The 18,523-nt window shown below is 37.7% G+C and overlaps 1 protein-coding gene across 3 annotated transcripts in view; it reads right to left on the bottom strand.

Moving 5' to 3' along the window:
- Positions 1 to 205: 205 nt before the first annotated feature.
- Positions 206 to 18,523, bottom strand: part of BRINP3 (BMP/retinoic acid inducible neural specific 3) — a 489,588-nt gene continuing 471,270 nt past the window's right edge. For all 3 annotated transcript variants that reach the window (XM_061382185.1, XM_061382186.1, XM_061382184.1), the window contains exon 8: positions 206 to 1,584. In XM_061382185.1, coding sequence (XP_061238169.1) covers positions 468 to 1,584 — 1,117 coding nt within the window. In that variant the 3' untranslated portion in view covers positions 206 to 467. The remainder of the gene's footprint in view (positions 1,585 to 18,523) is intronic.

The following is an 18,523-nucleotide window of genomic DNA, read 5'->3' as shown; positions in this document are numbered from 1 at the left end:
AAGGAACCGTCAAATGTTTCAATTAAAAAATCTTGGGAATTTTCCCCAGGTTCTAACAAGCTATATCAAAATAGAACTCATTTCATGGAAAAAAGGAATCCCACAGCATTTCTTTTTAATAACTGTTCAGCTACAAAATTTTATTGGTATCTTTTTATGTTCCCTCTAGAGGATGTAATGCACAAAAGCATTGCCACGGAACATATAAAATTACAAATGAAATTTATTGTAAAAAGTAGAATGTCTTCTAGACTGGTGTCAGTATTTATTTCATTCAGAAACCAAAACTGCAGTATAATATATTCATTGTCAGCAAGTCCATTGTGTAAATTGCCATCCAACGTTATTGACGGATATAAGACAGATATTGAAAAGACAATTTAAAGGTACTCTTCCAAACATAAACTGTTCCACAAAAGCACTGTAAAAACTCCTTCAAGATTTTGGGTTGTGCTTGACATGTATGGTTAACTACATAATTTGGTTGTGTCATAATCCACCGTGTTTGGCAATTTGGCATTAAACGCCTGCAGAGCAGATTGGATTCTCACCACCTCACTAGTAGACAGCTTGAGTCTATGACGAAGCAAGCAAGAGAAGAGATCTAGACGACGCTGACCGGGTGGGGAGAGTTTATTTACACGGTCTCTTATCTCTAGAAGCTGCAAAAGTGCTGAGTCCTGGGATCCCTGAGTGTAGGGGTAGTCCAGCTGCAGAATCAGGTCCCGGATGGCTTCCGGGTCAAAGTGCATGCTGTAGCCAAACACTTGAATGTTATTGATTTTCATATAACCCAGGTTCCGGGATGGGTCAATAAACTCCAGGGGTTCGTAGTAGATGCTCTCGTTGCCATTGGGGCCGTTTGACTTGATGCGACTCCTCAGGTAGATGTGCACGGTCTCAAAAAACGTCTTCCACTTGTTCCCCAGAGTCAGCGACCAGTTGTAACACTGCAGGGGGAGGTCCAGCTTAGTCCGCTCCCAGTCGGGGAAGCTGTTTTCATTCACAGGCATAAACCAGCTCTCAGAGTGGCTGCCTCCGAAGGGGTTGATGTAGACGGCCAACACGGGCTCCAGGGTGCTGTTTTTCGTCAAACAGATCTGTAAAGAGAGACCCAGGATCATGTGGACCAGGCTCGACTTGTACTTGTTGCTCTTTAAGGTGAGGAGCATCCTCTTGCGCCAGGAGGGGTCGAACCAGCTGTTGAGGCGCATGTCGTTGCTGATGAAGATGGCGTGCACCTCCAGCCGCCTGTCGATTTTCTGCAACAGGTATTTCATCTCCAGGTCTTGCAGGTCAGTCTCGAAGCCGATGTAGTGGTCGGTGGACTCGGCGACCTCGGGTTTGCAGAAGCCCTGGCTCAGCATGTAGCCCGTGTTGCACGTGCCGCAGCGGGTGCGGTTGTCTGGGGCGCAGGAGAGGCAGGCGGCCGCGTCGCCCACCGTGCAGGGCAGGAAGGCCGTGCAGACCACCTGGTCATTGGGACACGTGCAGGAGTGCGTCTCTTCTGAAAAACTGCCCAGAAGGCCGTTCTCATTGCAGTAGAGAAAAGACTGGATGCGAGTGAGCCAGTAAGTTGAAGTTCTAGAAACAGAAAACAAAAGGAAACTATATTAATACAAAAGCATTCGTGTGTGTGTGTGTGTATCCTGCAGTCAAGTTACCTTGTGTCTGAAAGCTTAACTGTTACGTTCTTAGGACCTTTCCAGTCAGTTATTTAACTGAGATTAAAAAAAAAATCCATGTAGTTCATCATTTAAAAAATATAAATATACTTATATAATATTTATATATTTAAATTATATATATATATATTTTGTTCATCATTGAATAAGATTAAAGATAGATACATTTGATTTGAACTGGAAAACTGCATGAAATATCTTCTGAAGAGATTACATGGCATCTCATTAGTGTCCTTGGAAGCTGATTGTGAATATAATTGGGTTTGTTATAGTTTTGAAATGATATCCAACAAAAGGAAATAAAATGTTTTATCATTAAATATCTGCAGTAGAATTAGAGTGCATAAATGACGATTGTTCATTCATTCACTCTTAGCTTCATAGAGCACTATGCAGCAGGAATCCTAAATAGAAAGGAAAAAATGAAATTAAAACAACTCTAAATATTCAATCAATGGATTTAAATCCTAGGGTTCCATCAACATTGAAAGAACAAGTACCCACTGAGAGGGAAAATATTATTAAAACATGTTTGATTTTTATCCTTCCAGGCTGCTCAAGAAAATTGTTGAAAATATCTCATTAAAACCAACTACGAGTTCTTTTAATAAGGGTTAAGTGTGTTAGTTGAATGGGTTTGATTTGAATAATTAACATTTTAAAATTTATATTTAGAAATCAGGCTAATCTTCATGCAAATTTAAGATCTCATTTTTCCTCTTTTCCCACATTATTCAAATTATTTTAGTGTGTTTAAAATCTCAGTAAAATAATTAAGGAAAAGCATGTGGCTGTGTATTCAGACAATTCTTTGATTTTATCTCGCTACTTTCTCATACTAGCTGCAAAATAATGGAAATGTTGAATGACCTAAGTTAGCAAAGGGCTTTCCAGATAGTGCTAGTGGTAAAGAACCCACCTACCAATGCAGGAGACAAGAGATGGGAATTCGCTCTCTGGGTGAGGAAGATCCCCCAGAGGAGGAAATGACAACCCACTCCAGTATTCTTGCCTGGAGAATCCCATGGACAGAGGAGCCTGGAGGGCTACAGTCCATAGGGTGGCAAAGAGTCAACATGACTCAAGTGACTTAGCGCTCAAGTTAGTAATATTTTCCATATTAAGTTCTTGTGAGAAATAGTTTGCCTCAGACTGGCTGCATGTGTTTTGACTATTGTACAGAGCATGCGTCACAGTAGACACCAAAAATTGTATATTTTTTGGTGTTTTATGCCTTTCCAGTGTTGATTATTCAGTACATATAAGATTTTCTGCAAATTGTATATATTGTACCCAATCCTTTAGACATTACATTGCTACCATTTAACGAACTTGTATATGCAGTAAAATATAGATATGAATGTGTAAATAATCAGTCAGAACAATTTATTATCACATTCAGAGCAATATTTGAGTTATATATTCATTTTTGGTCCTTGCTCATTCTCCTATTGTGAATAACACTTTTTTTTTTTTTTAAAGGAAGCTCTTCCCTGTTTTTTTCCAAATAAATTGAATAACTCCTTTATTCCTACTCATAATATTTACTTATTTTTCTTCATAGTGCCTTTTTCCACTTAAAATGTTATATCGTGTACTTACTTGTTTATACTCCATTTATCCCATTAAGTATAATATTCAACTTGCCAAAATCATATATGCTTTGGTTGCAGCTTTAGATCTTGGGCCTAGCAGAATGCCGGGAGATCACAATGCTCTAATACTTAATGAATATTAGATAAAATGCACAGACAAATTAAAGGAACATTTTCTCAATGTGCATATTTTTCAGTGAAAAGTTAAAGCACTAAACTTTGTATTTCATACCGTTGTGAAGATCTAACTCCCAGGATGCAGGAGGTGCAGTTACACAACATATTCTTGACATCTGCACAATTCAATCTATATACAAATCTCAGTAAATGTATATTTTAAAAACCTTTCTTTCCAGAGTCCCTAAATGCAACTGTTTTCTCTAGACCTAGAATAGAAGGTAAAACCTAATTAAGCTCAACAAAAACACAAAATATTTTCCTCCTAATTGTCTCTTGCACTGAAAAATACTAACTGGGATACTACACCTATTAAAATCATTTCTAACTTTCCCAAGATACTTTAAAAATAAGTTCTTAGAAAACTCTCCCAGGAGGCTGCTCAGGGGTTGTGAAATAGCAATGATTGGCACTTGGTTAGCCATACATCTATGTAAGCATCTCTTCTTCTCTGGTTCCTTGTTTTCTTGCTGTATTATATATATATATACACACACACACACATACAAAAGCTTTCTTTTTCTCACTGAGGAAATAGCTTGATTCATGATTTCTGTATTCAGTCTCAGAATCCAGAAATTATTACTGAGTTGTTATCTGCAGTTACTGATATATTTATTTCATCAATTCACTCTCAATGAATTAATCTCTCTCCTTGTTACCTTCTTTCTTTCTCCCCTTCTCTCTTTTTCCTCCCTTCCATTCTATCCTTCTTTCTTTCTTCCCTATTTCTGTGTTTTCTTTCTGTCTGTAGCCTTATTTATATCTATCTAATATAAACCATATAAAATATATACCCTATCTGGATTGAACATTATATTTTCTTCCCTAGAATCAAAGCATAAGTTCTCTGAGCCAATCCATCTCTTACTGTAAGCTCTCATTGTGTTTCCAAATCATAAGGACAAACCAAAAAAAATGAGTTAAATAGACCCAAGTCTATAGACAGAGCTCACAAAACCAGGGTATCATAGAAAGACTCATTTGGACACTTTAGAAAAGCAGTGACTTTTTCAGCCTTTTCCAGTTCTTTTCACATCGCCTGCAGATGCATGACTGAAGGAATGCATTACTGAAGGTTCGTGGGTTTCAGCTTGTCATGTATGAATACTGATAACTCAGTATGCTGTCAAAGCTCCTGTTCCCTAGGACAGAAGAGCTTACATGTGTTTCCTTCCTTGCTGTTTCTTGTCCTTTATTCCCTATTCCCTATGTTTTTACTTTTTTAATTACTTCACAGGTAGGGAATAGATTTTTAAAGGAACAAAATTCAATAATTATTCATTACTACTAGTAAAATCTTGTGAAGGCAGTGTTTGAATCAGTTCTAATGAGGTGGATGAAACTGGAGCCTATTATACAGAGTGAAGTAAGCCAGAAAGAAAAACACCAATACAGTATACTAATGCATATATATGGAATTTAGAAAGATGGTAACGACAACTCTATGCGAGACAGCAAAAGAGACACAGATGTATAGAACAGTCTTTTGGACTCTGGGTGGGGGAGGGGGCGGATGATTTGGGAGAATGGCATTAAAACATGTATAATATCATATAAGAAACGAATCGCCAGTCCAGGTTCGATGCAGGATATAGGAAGCTTGGGGCTGGTGCACTGGGATGACCCAGAGGGACGGTATGGGGAGGGAGGTGGGAGGGGGGGTTCAGGATGGGAACACATGTACACCTGTGGCGGATGCATGTTGATGTATGGCAAAACCAATACAATATTGTAAAGTAAAAAAATAAAATAAAAAACTGGCCTAAAAAAAAAAAGTAGAAAGTGGAGCAAATTTCACGTTTGTACATGGGTTTTCACTTTATCCAAAAGATCATGTAGTTCTTTTTTTTTCTCTGACAAAGTAAACTTTAACTGTAGTTTTAAAATTTAAAGTTAAATTTTTGAAGAGAAATATATTCCACATTAAAGAAGCCTGGTGTGCTGCAGTCCATGGGATTACAAAGAGTCAGACACAACAGCGACTGAACTTTACTGAAGTATTTTTTCAAAACTCCCTTTCTTTTTTGTTGTTGTTCAGTTGCTAAGTCATGTCCGACTCTCTGTGACTCTATGGACCGTAGCATGCCAGGCTTCGGTGTCCTTCACTGTCTCCCAGAGCTTGGTCAAACTTACATCCATTGAGTCTGTGATACTATCTAACATCTCATCCTCTGTCACTCCCTTCTCCTTTTGCCTTCAATCTGTCCTGGGATCAGGGGCTTTTCCAGTGAGTTGGCTCTTCGCATCAGGTGGCCAAAGTATTGGAGCTTCAGCTTCAGCATTAGTCTTTTCAGTGAATATTCAGGGTTGATTTCCTTTTAGGATTGACTAGTCTTAAGTTCCTTGCTGTCCAAGGAACTCTAATGAGTCTTCTCCAGCACCACCATTCAAAAGCATCAATCCTTTCTTTTATACTTAAGTATTAAAACAAAGTAATGCCACATTTTTATTCTCATACATAACTTTTTTCCACATAAACTATTTAGGGTCTACTGGGGTTAGGTTTAGAAGATGCAATTTGAAAGATGAACTCCTGGCAGGCAAGTAAGTCCTTTGTTGCTTTTTATCAAACATGTGGCATTGTTTCTAATAACTACTTAATAGCACTTCAATAAATATTTACTAAGCAAGGAAATAGGAAAGAAAAGGGAGAGAAGGAGTAAAGGGAGGGAGAGAATATAAATTAAAGTGAAGGAACTATGCAAATTATAGAAGTATAGAAGAAAAAATGAAGGGAAGGCAGTATTAAAGTCAATGAATTGATAATGACAATGATATGAAGCGATTCAAGGGGTTTAAAAACTCCTTATCTATCAGGAAGTAAGTGCATTGAAACTGATCTAAAAAAACAAACAAAAAAAACCTTTTATGTGATTGCATTACAAAAAGAAAATACCTTCCAGAGTTAAGTTAAACTTTTGGAAGAAATATAATTAATTAAAAGCCTATAGCATGTTTATATTTGAGAAATCAGGTAGCAAACCAAGTTGAGATTAGACACAAGTTTGGTTCAGTTGTCTCTGTTCACTGACAACATTCTTTCTGTCTTCATTAAAGAATTTTTTTTTTCTGTAGATCCTTTTTAAAGCCTTTATTGAATTTGTGACAATATTGTTTCTGTTTTACTTATTTATTTTTTGGTTTTTTGGCCACGAGACATAGGGGAATCTTAGCTCCCCAACCAGGGATTAAACCCCACACCTCTAGCATTAGAAGGCAAAGTCTTAACCGCTGGGCCACCAGGGAAGTCCTTTTCTGCGTATTTAAAATCTGTTCTTCTTCACAGAACATACATTATATGAGTGTCAAAAGAGCACTAGACCAGAAGTATGAACACTGGATTTCTAGGACAGACTTTACCTGGTGGCTGGGGACAAGTCACTTTAGTCTCTTTGAGCAAAGACTTTAGAATTCAAAGAAACACTGGTCCAGATTTTGATTCTGCATGACGCTGGGGAATGTGTACAGCTTTCTGAATCTCAGAAGCTCACCCTCAGTTTGCCTGTTGCTCTACTGTCAGGTTGAAATGATGTAACAAATCCCATCGTCACAGAGCCCCCACGCATGGTAGCTGCCCACAATGCAACAATATGAATGAAATGCTGTATTAAAACGTTGTTATGAAGAATATCAAAGAAGATATTGTCTTGGCCTTGTAGTTTTGAATGATGTTGCCAACTAAAAATTGGCACTTGCCATCTGCCTCTACAAGGACTAAGCCACTAGTCACTGCAGCCACTGATCTTCAACACCCCCCTTTAAAGGAGTTGAGGGTCAAGTTCAGGAATGAGGCATCTGTGCTCTGGGAAAAACTGGCAGAACAGACCTTCAGATAGATATTTTCAAAAGATGATTTTATGGGCCCAACTCTTACATCTCCTCATATGTAGAAAAGCACTAAAGTCATTAAAGATGGCATCTGTTCTTCATTACAAGCAGCAAGCCTTGGCCAAAATGTATGCTTGACTGCATGGACTTTCTTATCTAAAATTGTATATAACACTGACCTCCCCTCCTGCCTCTTCAGAGCAGCTCTCAGAGTTATCTGAAATGCTACTCCCAGACTATTAGTCCTCATTTTGTCCCAAATCAAATTAATTCACAACTCTCACCTTTCGAATTCTCTTTCTATCAGCAGTGTTAAGTGGGTTGGGTAAAATAGATTCCTAGACCCCACCCTAGACGTATTATATGAATCCCTAGAAGCAGGGCCCAGGAAGCTCTTTTAAAAATATCCAGCCCCAAAGACAAAGCCAGTGTGGTCAAAGCAAAGAGTATTGCACTAAAAGAGCTGTATGTACAGAGAACTTGGTAGGAAGGGTCTTGTCTTCAGGAACTAAATGAAAGCCAGTAGAGCTGGAACAGAGAGCATATCGATGCAGTATTAGACTGTGAACTAAGTAGTGGCCAGATCAGGCAGAATTTTGTTTCGGTTTTAAATTTATTCTGTGTGCAGTTAAGAGTGGCAAACGGATTTAGGCAAGTGTCAACGAAGTCGCTCAGTTGTGTCCGACTCTTTGTGACCCCATAGACTGTAGCCTACCAGGCTTCTCTGTCCATGGGAATTTCCAGGCAAGAGTACTGGAGTAGGTTGACATTTCCTTCTCCAAAGGATCTTCCCAACCTAGGGATTGAACCTAGGTTCAACCTCCTGCATTGCAGGCAGAGGCTTTATTGTCTGAGCCACCAAGGAAGCCCCATGCACATATTTAGCAACTATCTTTCTCTTTATGGGCTTCCCTGGTGGCTCAGCTGGTAAAGAATCTGCTTGCAATTCAGGGAGCCTGGGTTTGATCCCTGGGTGGGGAAGATCCCCTGGAGAAAGGAACGGCTACTCACTCCAGTTTTCTGGCCTGGAGAATTCCATGGACTGTATATTCTATGGGGTCACAAAGAGTTGGACAAGAGTGAGTGACTTTCACTTCACTTTCTCTTTGTATTATACCAATAGTATTTCATTTTAATTAAAATAAAACATGCAGTCTCAGAGAACTATGTACACAGACACTGTTTAAGGTTCTATATGAAAATGAACAACCACAATAGCTATTAGGGGTTCTTTAGGGCTTCTGTCTGCCAATGCAAGAGATACAAGAGACACGGGTTTGATCCCTGGGTCAGGAAGATCCTCTGGAGAAGGATGTGGCAACCCTCTCCAGGATTCTTGCCTAGAGAACTCCATGGACAGAGGAGCCTGACAGTCTACAGTCCATGGGTTCGCACAGAGTCAGACATGACTGAGTGACTGGGCACTCACACACACAAATACCAGTTAGCCATGAACCTTTAAGAACATATCCAGAAGAAGACAGAGAGAAGCTAAAATGTCTGTATAGCAGCAGACAGCTTTGAATTAATATACATTTGGGGCCTTGTGCCCACAATGTATGCTAAATTTGCAAGCCCTAAAATAGAAATTTTGGGCATACACACACAGAAGAAAAAGTGAAAGTGAAAGTTGCATCCAACTCTTTGCGACCCCATGGACTATACAGTCCATGGAATTCTCCAGGCAATTCTATTGGAGTGGGTAGCTATTCCCTTCTCCAGGGGATCTTCTCAACCCAGGGATCGAATCCAGGTCTCCTGCATTAAAGGTGCATTTTTACCAGCTGAGCCACCAGAGAAGCCCAAGAATAAAGGTAATCTATCCTTTCTCCAGTGTATCTTCCTGACCCAGGAGTCAAACTGGGGTTACCTACATTACAGGCAGATTCTTTACCAGCTGAGCTACCAGGGAAATAAACCAAAACCCTAAAGCCTACTTTTAGAAATCTATGTTACAGTTACATTAATAAATTATTTACTGAATTTCCCTCATATCATGGGCCAGTCACTTTGTTATTTTTAATCCTTTAACAGTAAATGTAAAACTTAAACCCATTTGACAATTTGAAAAAATACATAGAGTCATAGTTTCAACAACTTTCACAATTTATATATGTATTAGGTATTACAATGAAAAAGGACTCGAACCAAATCTAACTTTTTAATGTGTGTCTAATAGTAAGGAAAAATGAGTTAAGGAAAGATATCTATTTATCGTCATACTGGAAAGCATTAAAGATAAAAGATAACTTTAAATTATTACATAAAATTAGGTACTTGAGTTATAGCCCACTCTCTTGACTTCAGTCATCTTTTGGGAGCTAAACTATCAGTGAACCTTATTTTCCTTGACTCATATGGAAAATGGGAATGAAATATATGCTATTGTAAGAATTAAAGGGAAATAGCAAGAAAATCCATTAAAAGAGTGCCTGTGCACAGGAAAAAATGATCAATAAATGTGAATGTTTATTCTTATGATGATGATTATAACTACCGTTACCTTCCAAAGAAATCATATCATATGCAGTTTCTTTATTACAAATGCTATTTTCCTCTAGAAAGTGGAAATTGTCACTTTATCTTCAACAATTTGTGGATTACATGCATAATCTTACTCTTTATCTCACTTTTATCAGATGGACCTAGTTATTGATAGCATGATTAAGATGGCCTCTGTATTAATTTGGAAACTCAAAAATCTGAACAAACTATTTTTTCAAATTTGGTACATATATTCTGATGCATGACAGTTTGCACTGAGGTATTAGAACATATGTTGATACAAAAACAATTACCTTCTCTCACAGTTAAATCCTCTCTGAGCACTAATAATCTTATTTCAAAGGTCCTTTTTTCCAACCTTCTAATCTTTTTTGGCTTTCCAAATCTGTGCAGTGTGGATCTGAATTTTAAAATCTAAACAACACAACTTCAGTCTATTTTTGAAGTTAAATATTATTTGTTTCATTCATTATTCATTTCAGCCTTCATAGATTTGTTCTTCTTCAACCCTAATACTTTAAACTGAATAAGAATTTGGGATTGAGTGCCCACAGCCATTTAAACAATCATAAACTGATTATTAGTGCAGTCATAGACAAATGATGCCAAATAATATGCTGTCACTCACTCTCCTCCAGCTCTGCTGCTGTGTCCATCTCAGCCTTGACAACATGACCTGGGGCTCATCACACAATAGTCTCACTCTTGAAAATAATATTACATCCTGAGAAACAGGATATCATTGTCAAAGGTCCCTTGGCTATGAGTCTCCCAAAGAAGCATCATTTATATATATGTATACATATATATGGGCTTCCCTGGTAGCACAGTGGTAAAGAATCCACCTGAAATGCAGGAGCTGCAGGAGACCGGAGTTCAATCCCTGGGTGAGGAAGATCCCCTGGAGGAGGGCATGGCAACCCACTCCAGTATTCTTGCATGGAGAATCCCACGGACAGAAGAGCCTGGTGGGCTGCAGTCCGTGGGGCCACAGAGAGTCAGCCACAACTGAAGTGAATAAGCACATATATGTGTGTGTGTGTATATATATATACACACACATATATATATCACGTGTATATAGATACACATCTATAAACCTATAGATGCATATAAACAACCACATTTTATTTTTATGAACTTGAATTCAGGTATCTACTAAAACTTTCAGCTTGTAGGAGGATGATGAAAAAGTGAGTGAAGCAGTTGAAGATGTAGGTGATATTTTAAAGACAATATTAGCCGAGGTTTTGTCAAGTGCACAGTCCATTTACAGGCATTTCATTAACTCTCCCAATTCTCAACTACCCCTTGAAGTACGGACCCTTGTTATCCCAATCTGTGTTTAAAGATATGAGTTGTAAAAAGCTTAATTAATTAGAACTTATAGAAGGTCAATGGCACCCCACTCCAGTACTCTTTCCTGGAAAATCCCATGGACGGAGAAGCCTGGTGGGCTGCAGTCCATGGAGTTGCGAAGAGTTGGACACGACTGAACGACTTCACTTTCACTTTTCACTTTCATGCATTGGAGAAAGAAGTGGCAACCCACTCCAGTGTTCTTGCCTGGAGAATCCCAGGGACGGGGGAGCTGGGTGGGCTGCCATCTATGGGGTTGCACAGAGTCAGACACAACTGAAGGGACTTAGCAGCAGCAGCAGCAGAAAGTTAACTAGCTATTAAGTGACAGAACTCAAGTATATCCCGGTCATTGTTACTCCTGACAATATGGGGATATAACACCAAAAGTCCTGTGTAAATTCTGGCAGCTCTATAGTGGGGTTAATGGTGACCTCCTTCGAGGGGACTTATGCCATACCCACACCCAGAGCGCCTGTCCCTGCAGCAGACCACTGCCGACCCGTACCTCCTCAGGAGATGCCCAAACACAGTTCTGTCTCAGTCTCTGTGGGGTCCCTGGGTCCTGGTGCGCACAAGATTTGTTTGAGCCCTCTGAGAATCTCTGGCAGGAATGGCAGAAAGTGAGGAGGAACTAAAGAGACTCTTGATGAAAGTGAAACAGGAGAGTGAAAAAGTTGGCTTAAAGCTCACCATTCAGAAAACTAAGATCATGGCATCCGGTCCCATCACTTCGTGGCAAATAAATGGGGAAACAGTGGAAACAGTGGCAGACTTTTATTTTTGGGGGCTCCAAAATCACTGCAGATGGTGACTGCAGCCATGAAATAAAAAGATGCTTACTCTTTGGAAGAAAAGTTATGAACAACCTAGACAGCACATTTTTTTAAAGAGACATTACTTCCCCATCAAAGGTCCATCTAGTCAAGGTTATGGTTTTTCCAGTGGTCATGTTTGGATGTGAGAGTTGGACTATAAAGAAAGCTGAGCACTGAAGAATTGATGCTTTTGAACTGTAGTGTTGGAGAAGACTCTTGAGAGTCCCTTGGACTGCAAGGAGATCCAATCAGTCCATCCTAAAGGAAATCGGTCCTGAATATTCATTGGAAGGACTGATATTGAAGCTGAAACTCCAATATTTTGGCCACCTGATGCAAAGAGCTGACTCATTGGAAAAGACCCTGATGCTGGGAAAGATTGAAGGCAGGACGAGAAGGGGACAACAAAGGATGAGATGGTTGGATGGCATCACCGACTCAATGGACATGAGTTTGAGTAAACTCTGGGAGCTGGTGATGGACAGGGAGGCCTGGCATGCTGTAGTCCATGGGGTCACAAAGAGACAGACACGATTGAACTGAACTGAACACCAAAAGTACAAACAACAAGAGCAAAAAGTACTAAGTGGGACAACGGCAAACCAGAAAGCTTCAGTCCAACTAAACTGTAATTCATTTAATTGAACAGTATACACAGAAAAAATCTGCAACTGAAACATTTTGTCCACGTTTGTGCTGCATTTAATAGTATAGTTAAAGAAAAACCGATAGATATGTTTCCCATCTTATGACATAAAATATGAAAAGAAAAAGGCAACATTCAGGATGTGAAATGTGAGAAATACAACTCAATTATTTTACTGTATATTAAGGGAATATATTATTTAAAAAATAGAGTCCACGTTTAATTTCCTCCAAATTAGAACCTGAACTATTTTGCCAATTGAATCACTTACATGATAAGTTAATAAAACTTGGAAAGTATTTATTATGTGCAAGTTCAGTCTATTAAGTAGTATAATTGAGGAATATTGACACAAATGCAATGGTCTCTCCTATGTGCTTTTACAACACCCTGGTTTTCATTCAGCATAATATTCATTATACCAAGTCATTATTACCCAATCATCTGTATACTTCATTACATTATACATGCTGTGAGGGAGAAGATATATTTGTTTACTTCACCATTTTACTATCATAAAGTACCTTAATCAGTTTATAATGTTTATGCTTAAGTTTTCACATTAAAACCTTCTGAACCTTTATTAGTCTTGAAATATGTTAATGATGAATCCAAATTTGAAAATCTAAATAATATAAATAGAAGTTTCTAAAAGTAAAATATTCATGAAGAGGCCATTTTATCTTACCCTTCATAGATCTATTCATCTCTGACCCTAATATTTCAAACTAAATATAAATATCAAATATCACATGAATGGGTAAATTAAGAACAAAAAAAGAGAAGAAGCTAGAAAAAAGCATATTCAAGGCAAAATTGTGAATGTTCTTGCTTGTATTCATTTATTTATCTTTAGCATTTCATATGATTTTTCTTGATATTCAGTGTGTGATAAACATTTTCAAAATTAATTTAATAATGCATAACCAATTTCTCATCCATTTAAAAAAAAACATAAAATGTTTCTGTTGGATACTGAAAACTTGAAACAAAAGGAAATTGTATTATTTAAATAATTTAATCAAATTTTAATGTTTCAATTGGTGACACTATTCATATCTAAATCATATTTTCAATTAAAGAAAACATAATTTGTCCAAATCCAACGTCAGTCTATTCATATAACCAGAATGTAATTATGGTATGAACTGTTTTTGATATGCCTGCATTTGTGTGATAAGCATCTCTCCAAACTGAATGTCTCTGGCCTTATTTTCCTCTCTCCTAACACAACTATCCTTGTTATCTATACTGATGGATATCAACTCATCCCTTTCTGTATCAATTAAAGTAAGATCTAGCTTCTGGAGGCCCTGTACCTGTTCTTTTTGTCATTTTATTACATTTGTGTGCTTCCAAGCTAATCTTCCTAAAATGAATTTATCTCTTATTGCATAATACCTAATAACTTTCATATAAAATGTATATTGCCTAACTTCTAAAGCCCTTTACAATCATACAATACCCACCTAGGCTTCAGTACTCTATAAAATATATTCTCCATTTAGGCTCTCTTTGTTCCCCTCCCTAAATATGTCATGCTCAATTTCAACCACAATGAATTTTGTCATTACAGAATTTCATTACAGAATTGTCCTTTCCCTCTGCTTAGCCAGTTCAAGATGCAAATTTAATTTTTTTTTTACTGTAAATAGTTCTTAATAAGCCTCTTTACAACAACTTAGTTCTTTGATTCTTATATATAATTATATGTATATATTATATTCTTATATATACTATATTCTTAATTATATAATTTAATCTATATTACTATATTTGTAATTAAGCAATGTACAACCATATATTATTGATAAATATGTTCTTGTTTCAACCAAAGTGTATTGTTTATTATAATATCTATATTTTTACATGTTAGTTTTGGTATTTGGAATATAAGCTTCTCAGAAAGAAGAAAATGAATGTTGTTTCATTGGAATTTTTAGAGGTAAGCAAAATCTCTTCCCATGCAACCCCTTTAAACAAAACTTCTAAATCAAAATTGAATTATGGATTTATATTTGTGGGAAAATGTCAAAGGAAATACTTTTAAAAACTCCTCAGCACAAAATGCCAAATAATTCTGACAAAAATGTCTTAAATGCATTTATGATCTAGAAAAAAAGATGGGGTAAATTTCAGAGGCTGAAATTGCAGTAAAAGAACAAATGTGAAGGAAGATATGGGTGTACTGGATCTAGAGGTTTCAGGGGCTGTGTCAGGTGTAAGAAACAAAGTCCAGTGACTTGAAAGGAAAGAAGTTGAATTGAGACCTCTGTGAGGCTGGCGAAACACCCTCTTCCAACAACACAAGAGAAGACTCTACACATGGACATTACCAGATGCTCAACACTGAAATCAGATTGATTACATTCTTTGCAGCCAAAGATGAAGAAGCTGTATCCAGTCAGCAAAAACAAGACCAGGAGCTGACTGTGGCTCAGATCATGAACTCCTTATTGCCAAATTCAGACTTAAATTGAAGAAAGTAGGGAAAGCCACTAGACCATTCAGGTATGACCTAAATCAAATCCCTTATGATTATACAGTGGAAGTGAGGAATAGATTTAAGGGACTAGATCTGATAGATAAAGTGCCTGGATGGAGGTTCGTGACATTGTACAAGAGACGGGGATCAAGACCCTCCCTATGGGAAGGAAATGCAAAAAAGCAAAATGGCTCTTTGGGGAGGCCTTACAAATAGCTGTGTAAAGAAGAGAAGCGAAAAGCAAAGGAGAAAAGGAAAGATATAAGCATCTGAATGCAGAGTTCCAAAGAATAGCAAGAAGAGATAAGAAAGCCTTCCTCAGCGATCAATGGAAAGAAACAGAGGAAAACAACAGAATGGGAAAGACTAGAGATCTCTTCAAGAAAATTAGAGATACCAAGGGAACATTTCATGCAAAGATGGGCTCGATAAAGGACAGAATGGTATGGACCTAACAGAAGCAGAAGATATTAAGAAGAGGTGGCAAGAATACACAGAAGAACTGTACAAAAAAGATCTTCATGACCCAGATAATCACGATGGTGTGATCACTGACCTAGAGCCAGACATCCTGGAATGTGAAGTCAAGTGGACCTTAGAAAGCATCACTACGAACAAAGCTAGTGGAGGTGATGGAATTCCAGTGGAGCTATTTCAAATCCTGAAAGATGATGCTGTGAAAGTACTGCACTCAATATGCCAACAAATTTGGAACACTCAGCAGTGGCCACAGGACTGGAAAAGGTCTGTTTTCATTCCAGTCCTAAAGAAAGGCACTGCCAAAGAATGCTCAAACTGCTGCACAATTGCACTCATCTCACACGCTAGTAAAGTAATGCTCAAAATTCTCCAAGCCAGGCTTCAGCAATACGTGAACCATGAACTTCCTGATGTTCAAGATGGTTTTAGAAAAGGCAGAGGAACCAGAGATCAAATTGCCAACATCCGCTGGATCATGGAAAAAGCAAGAGAGTTCCAGAAAAACATCGATTTCTGCTTTATTGACTATGCCAAAGCCTTTGACTGTGTGCATCACAATAAACTGTGGAAAATTCTTCAAGAGATTGGGACTACCAGACCACCTGACCTGCCTCTTGAGAAACCTATATGTAGGTCAGGAAGCAACAGTTAGAACTGGACATGGAACAACAGACTGGTACCAAATAGGAAAAGGAGTACGTCAAGGCTGTATATTGTCACCCTGCTTATTTAACTTCTATGCAGAGTACATCATGAGAAACGCTGGACTGGAAGAAGCACAAGCTGGAATCAAGATAGCTTGGAGAAATATCAATAACCTCAGATATGCAGATTACACCACGCTTATGGCAGAAAGTGAAGAGAAACTAAAAAGCCTCTTGATGAAAGTGAAAGAGGAGAGTGAAAGAGTTGGCTTAAAGCTCAACATTCAGAAAACGAAGGTCATGGCATCCAGTCCTATCACTTCATGGGAAATAGATGGGGAAACAGTGGAAACAGTGGCAGACTTTTTTTGGGGGGGTTCCAAAATCAGTGCAGATGGTGATTGCAGCCATGAAATTAAAAGACGCTTGCTCCTTGGAAGAAAAGTTATGACCAAACTAGACAGCATATTAAAAAGCAGAGACATTACTTTGCCAACAAAGGTCCATCTAGTCAAGGCTATGGTTTTTCCTGTGGTCATGTATGGATGTGAGAGTTGGACTGTGAAGAAAGCTGAGTGCTGAATAATTGATGCTTTTGAACTGTGGTGTTGGAGAAGACTCATGAGAGTCTCTTGGACTGCAAGGAGAACCAACCAGTCCATTCTAAAGGAGATCAGTCCTGGGTGTTCACTGGAAGGTCTGATGCTATAGCTGAAATTCCTATACTCTGGCCACCTCATGCGAAGAGTTGACTCATTGGAAAAGACTCTGATGCTGGGAGGGACTGGGGGCAGGAGAGGAAGGGGACGACACAGATGAGTTGGCTGGATGGCATCACCAACTCAATGGATATGAATTTGAGTAAACTCTGAGAGTTGGTGATGGACGGGGAGGCCTTGCGTGCTGCAATTCATAAGGTCGCATTGAGTCGGACACGACTCGTGACTGAACTGAACTGAACTGATGAGGCTGGTAAGACTGAGACTATGAATTTAAAGAGAGTCAGCTTAAAAACAAAACAAGCAATTAAGCAAACAAATAAGCATTCTAGAAAAGAAGAGAGCATGATGAATGCCTACAGTTACCCCACTGGTAGTAGAAGAGAAAATACTAATTAATACATAATCTATAAATTCAAAGTATTTTTTTATAAAACATGTAATCTAAACATTCAAAACCCCAATGAAAATAGCAATTTATTTTAAAGTAACCCCAAATTGTTTTACTGTGGTGATATTAAATATATATATTTTCTACATCAGTGTATATCTTTTACATTTTGTAAAGGACTTGAAGAATCAATACAGATGAAAATTTTTTTTGACTATGAACTCACAATAGAAAAAAAAAAAAAAAACCTAAAGCGGAACCAGGGTTACCAAGGTTGAAAATGTACAAAAATCAGAATCTTACCAGCATTGATTACAGAAATTGAAAGCATGTTATATTGAAGTCAATTACCAGGAACACACTTAAATAATTCCTATGTAAAATAAAATATGAGATAGACACAAGTGGTTACCAAAACAAATCTGAAAAAAGAAAGGAAATATGATGATGATTTAAATTTAAACAGTAAGAGGTAAAACATCAGATTAGCAAAGCTGAGCAGAAAATTGGTGAATTAAATATAATTGAGATAATGATACTGAGAATATGCACAACAGAGAGGAGAAGAGATTGAAAATATAAAATAGATCAAGAGGATAACGTTAGAGAAACTGATAAATACCTAATCAGAGTTCCAGAGGAAGAAAATGGAGAAAAAGGGGAGATTCCATATAAAATGACAGTAAGTGAGAATTCTCCAAAGTCTATGAAATTCATAAATCTTGAGATAGAGGAAGCTCAAAAAATTCCAAGAAGAATAACTATTCACATTGTACTTAACTTGTGGTTCTTGTTATATGTAACAAAATTTTTTTTTTAAATAACAAAGATTATATATAACAAAACATAAAAATATACAAATATTTAAAAGATACTAAAGCATATGTAATCAATGCAGTTATATTCACAATATTCACAAATAGAAAGACTCACTAGGAAAGACATCAGTTCTTCCCAAATGTATTTCTAAATTTATGCAACTCCAATAAAAACTGCTTCAAGTTTTCTTTTTTGTTTTTAGTTATGATAAAAATATCTGTCTGGCAATGCAGAAGACCTGAATTCCATCCCTGGATCAAGAAGATCCACTGGAGAAGGGAATGGCAATCCACTTCAGTATTCATGCCTGGAGAATTCCATGGACAGAAGAGCCTGGCAGGCTATAGTCCATGGGGTTGCAAAGAATCA

The sequence above is a fragment of the Bos javanicus genome, chromosome 16, assembly GCF_032452875.1.
Source record: "Bos javanicus breed banteng chromosome 16, ARS-OSU_banteng_1.0, whole genome shotgun sequence".
In the NCBI taxonomy this organism is placed as follows: Eukaryota; Metazoa; Chordata; class Mammalia; order Artiodactyla; family Bovidae; genus Bos; species Bos javanicus.
The sequence above is the reverse complement of the archived record's forward strand: the minus strand, read 5'-3'. Positions and strand labels throughout refer to the sequence as shown.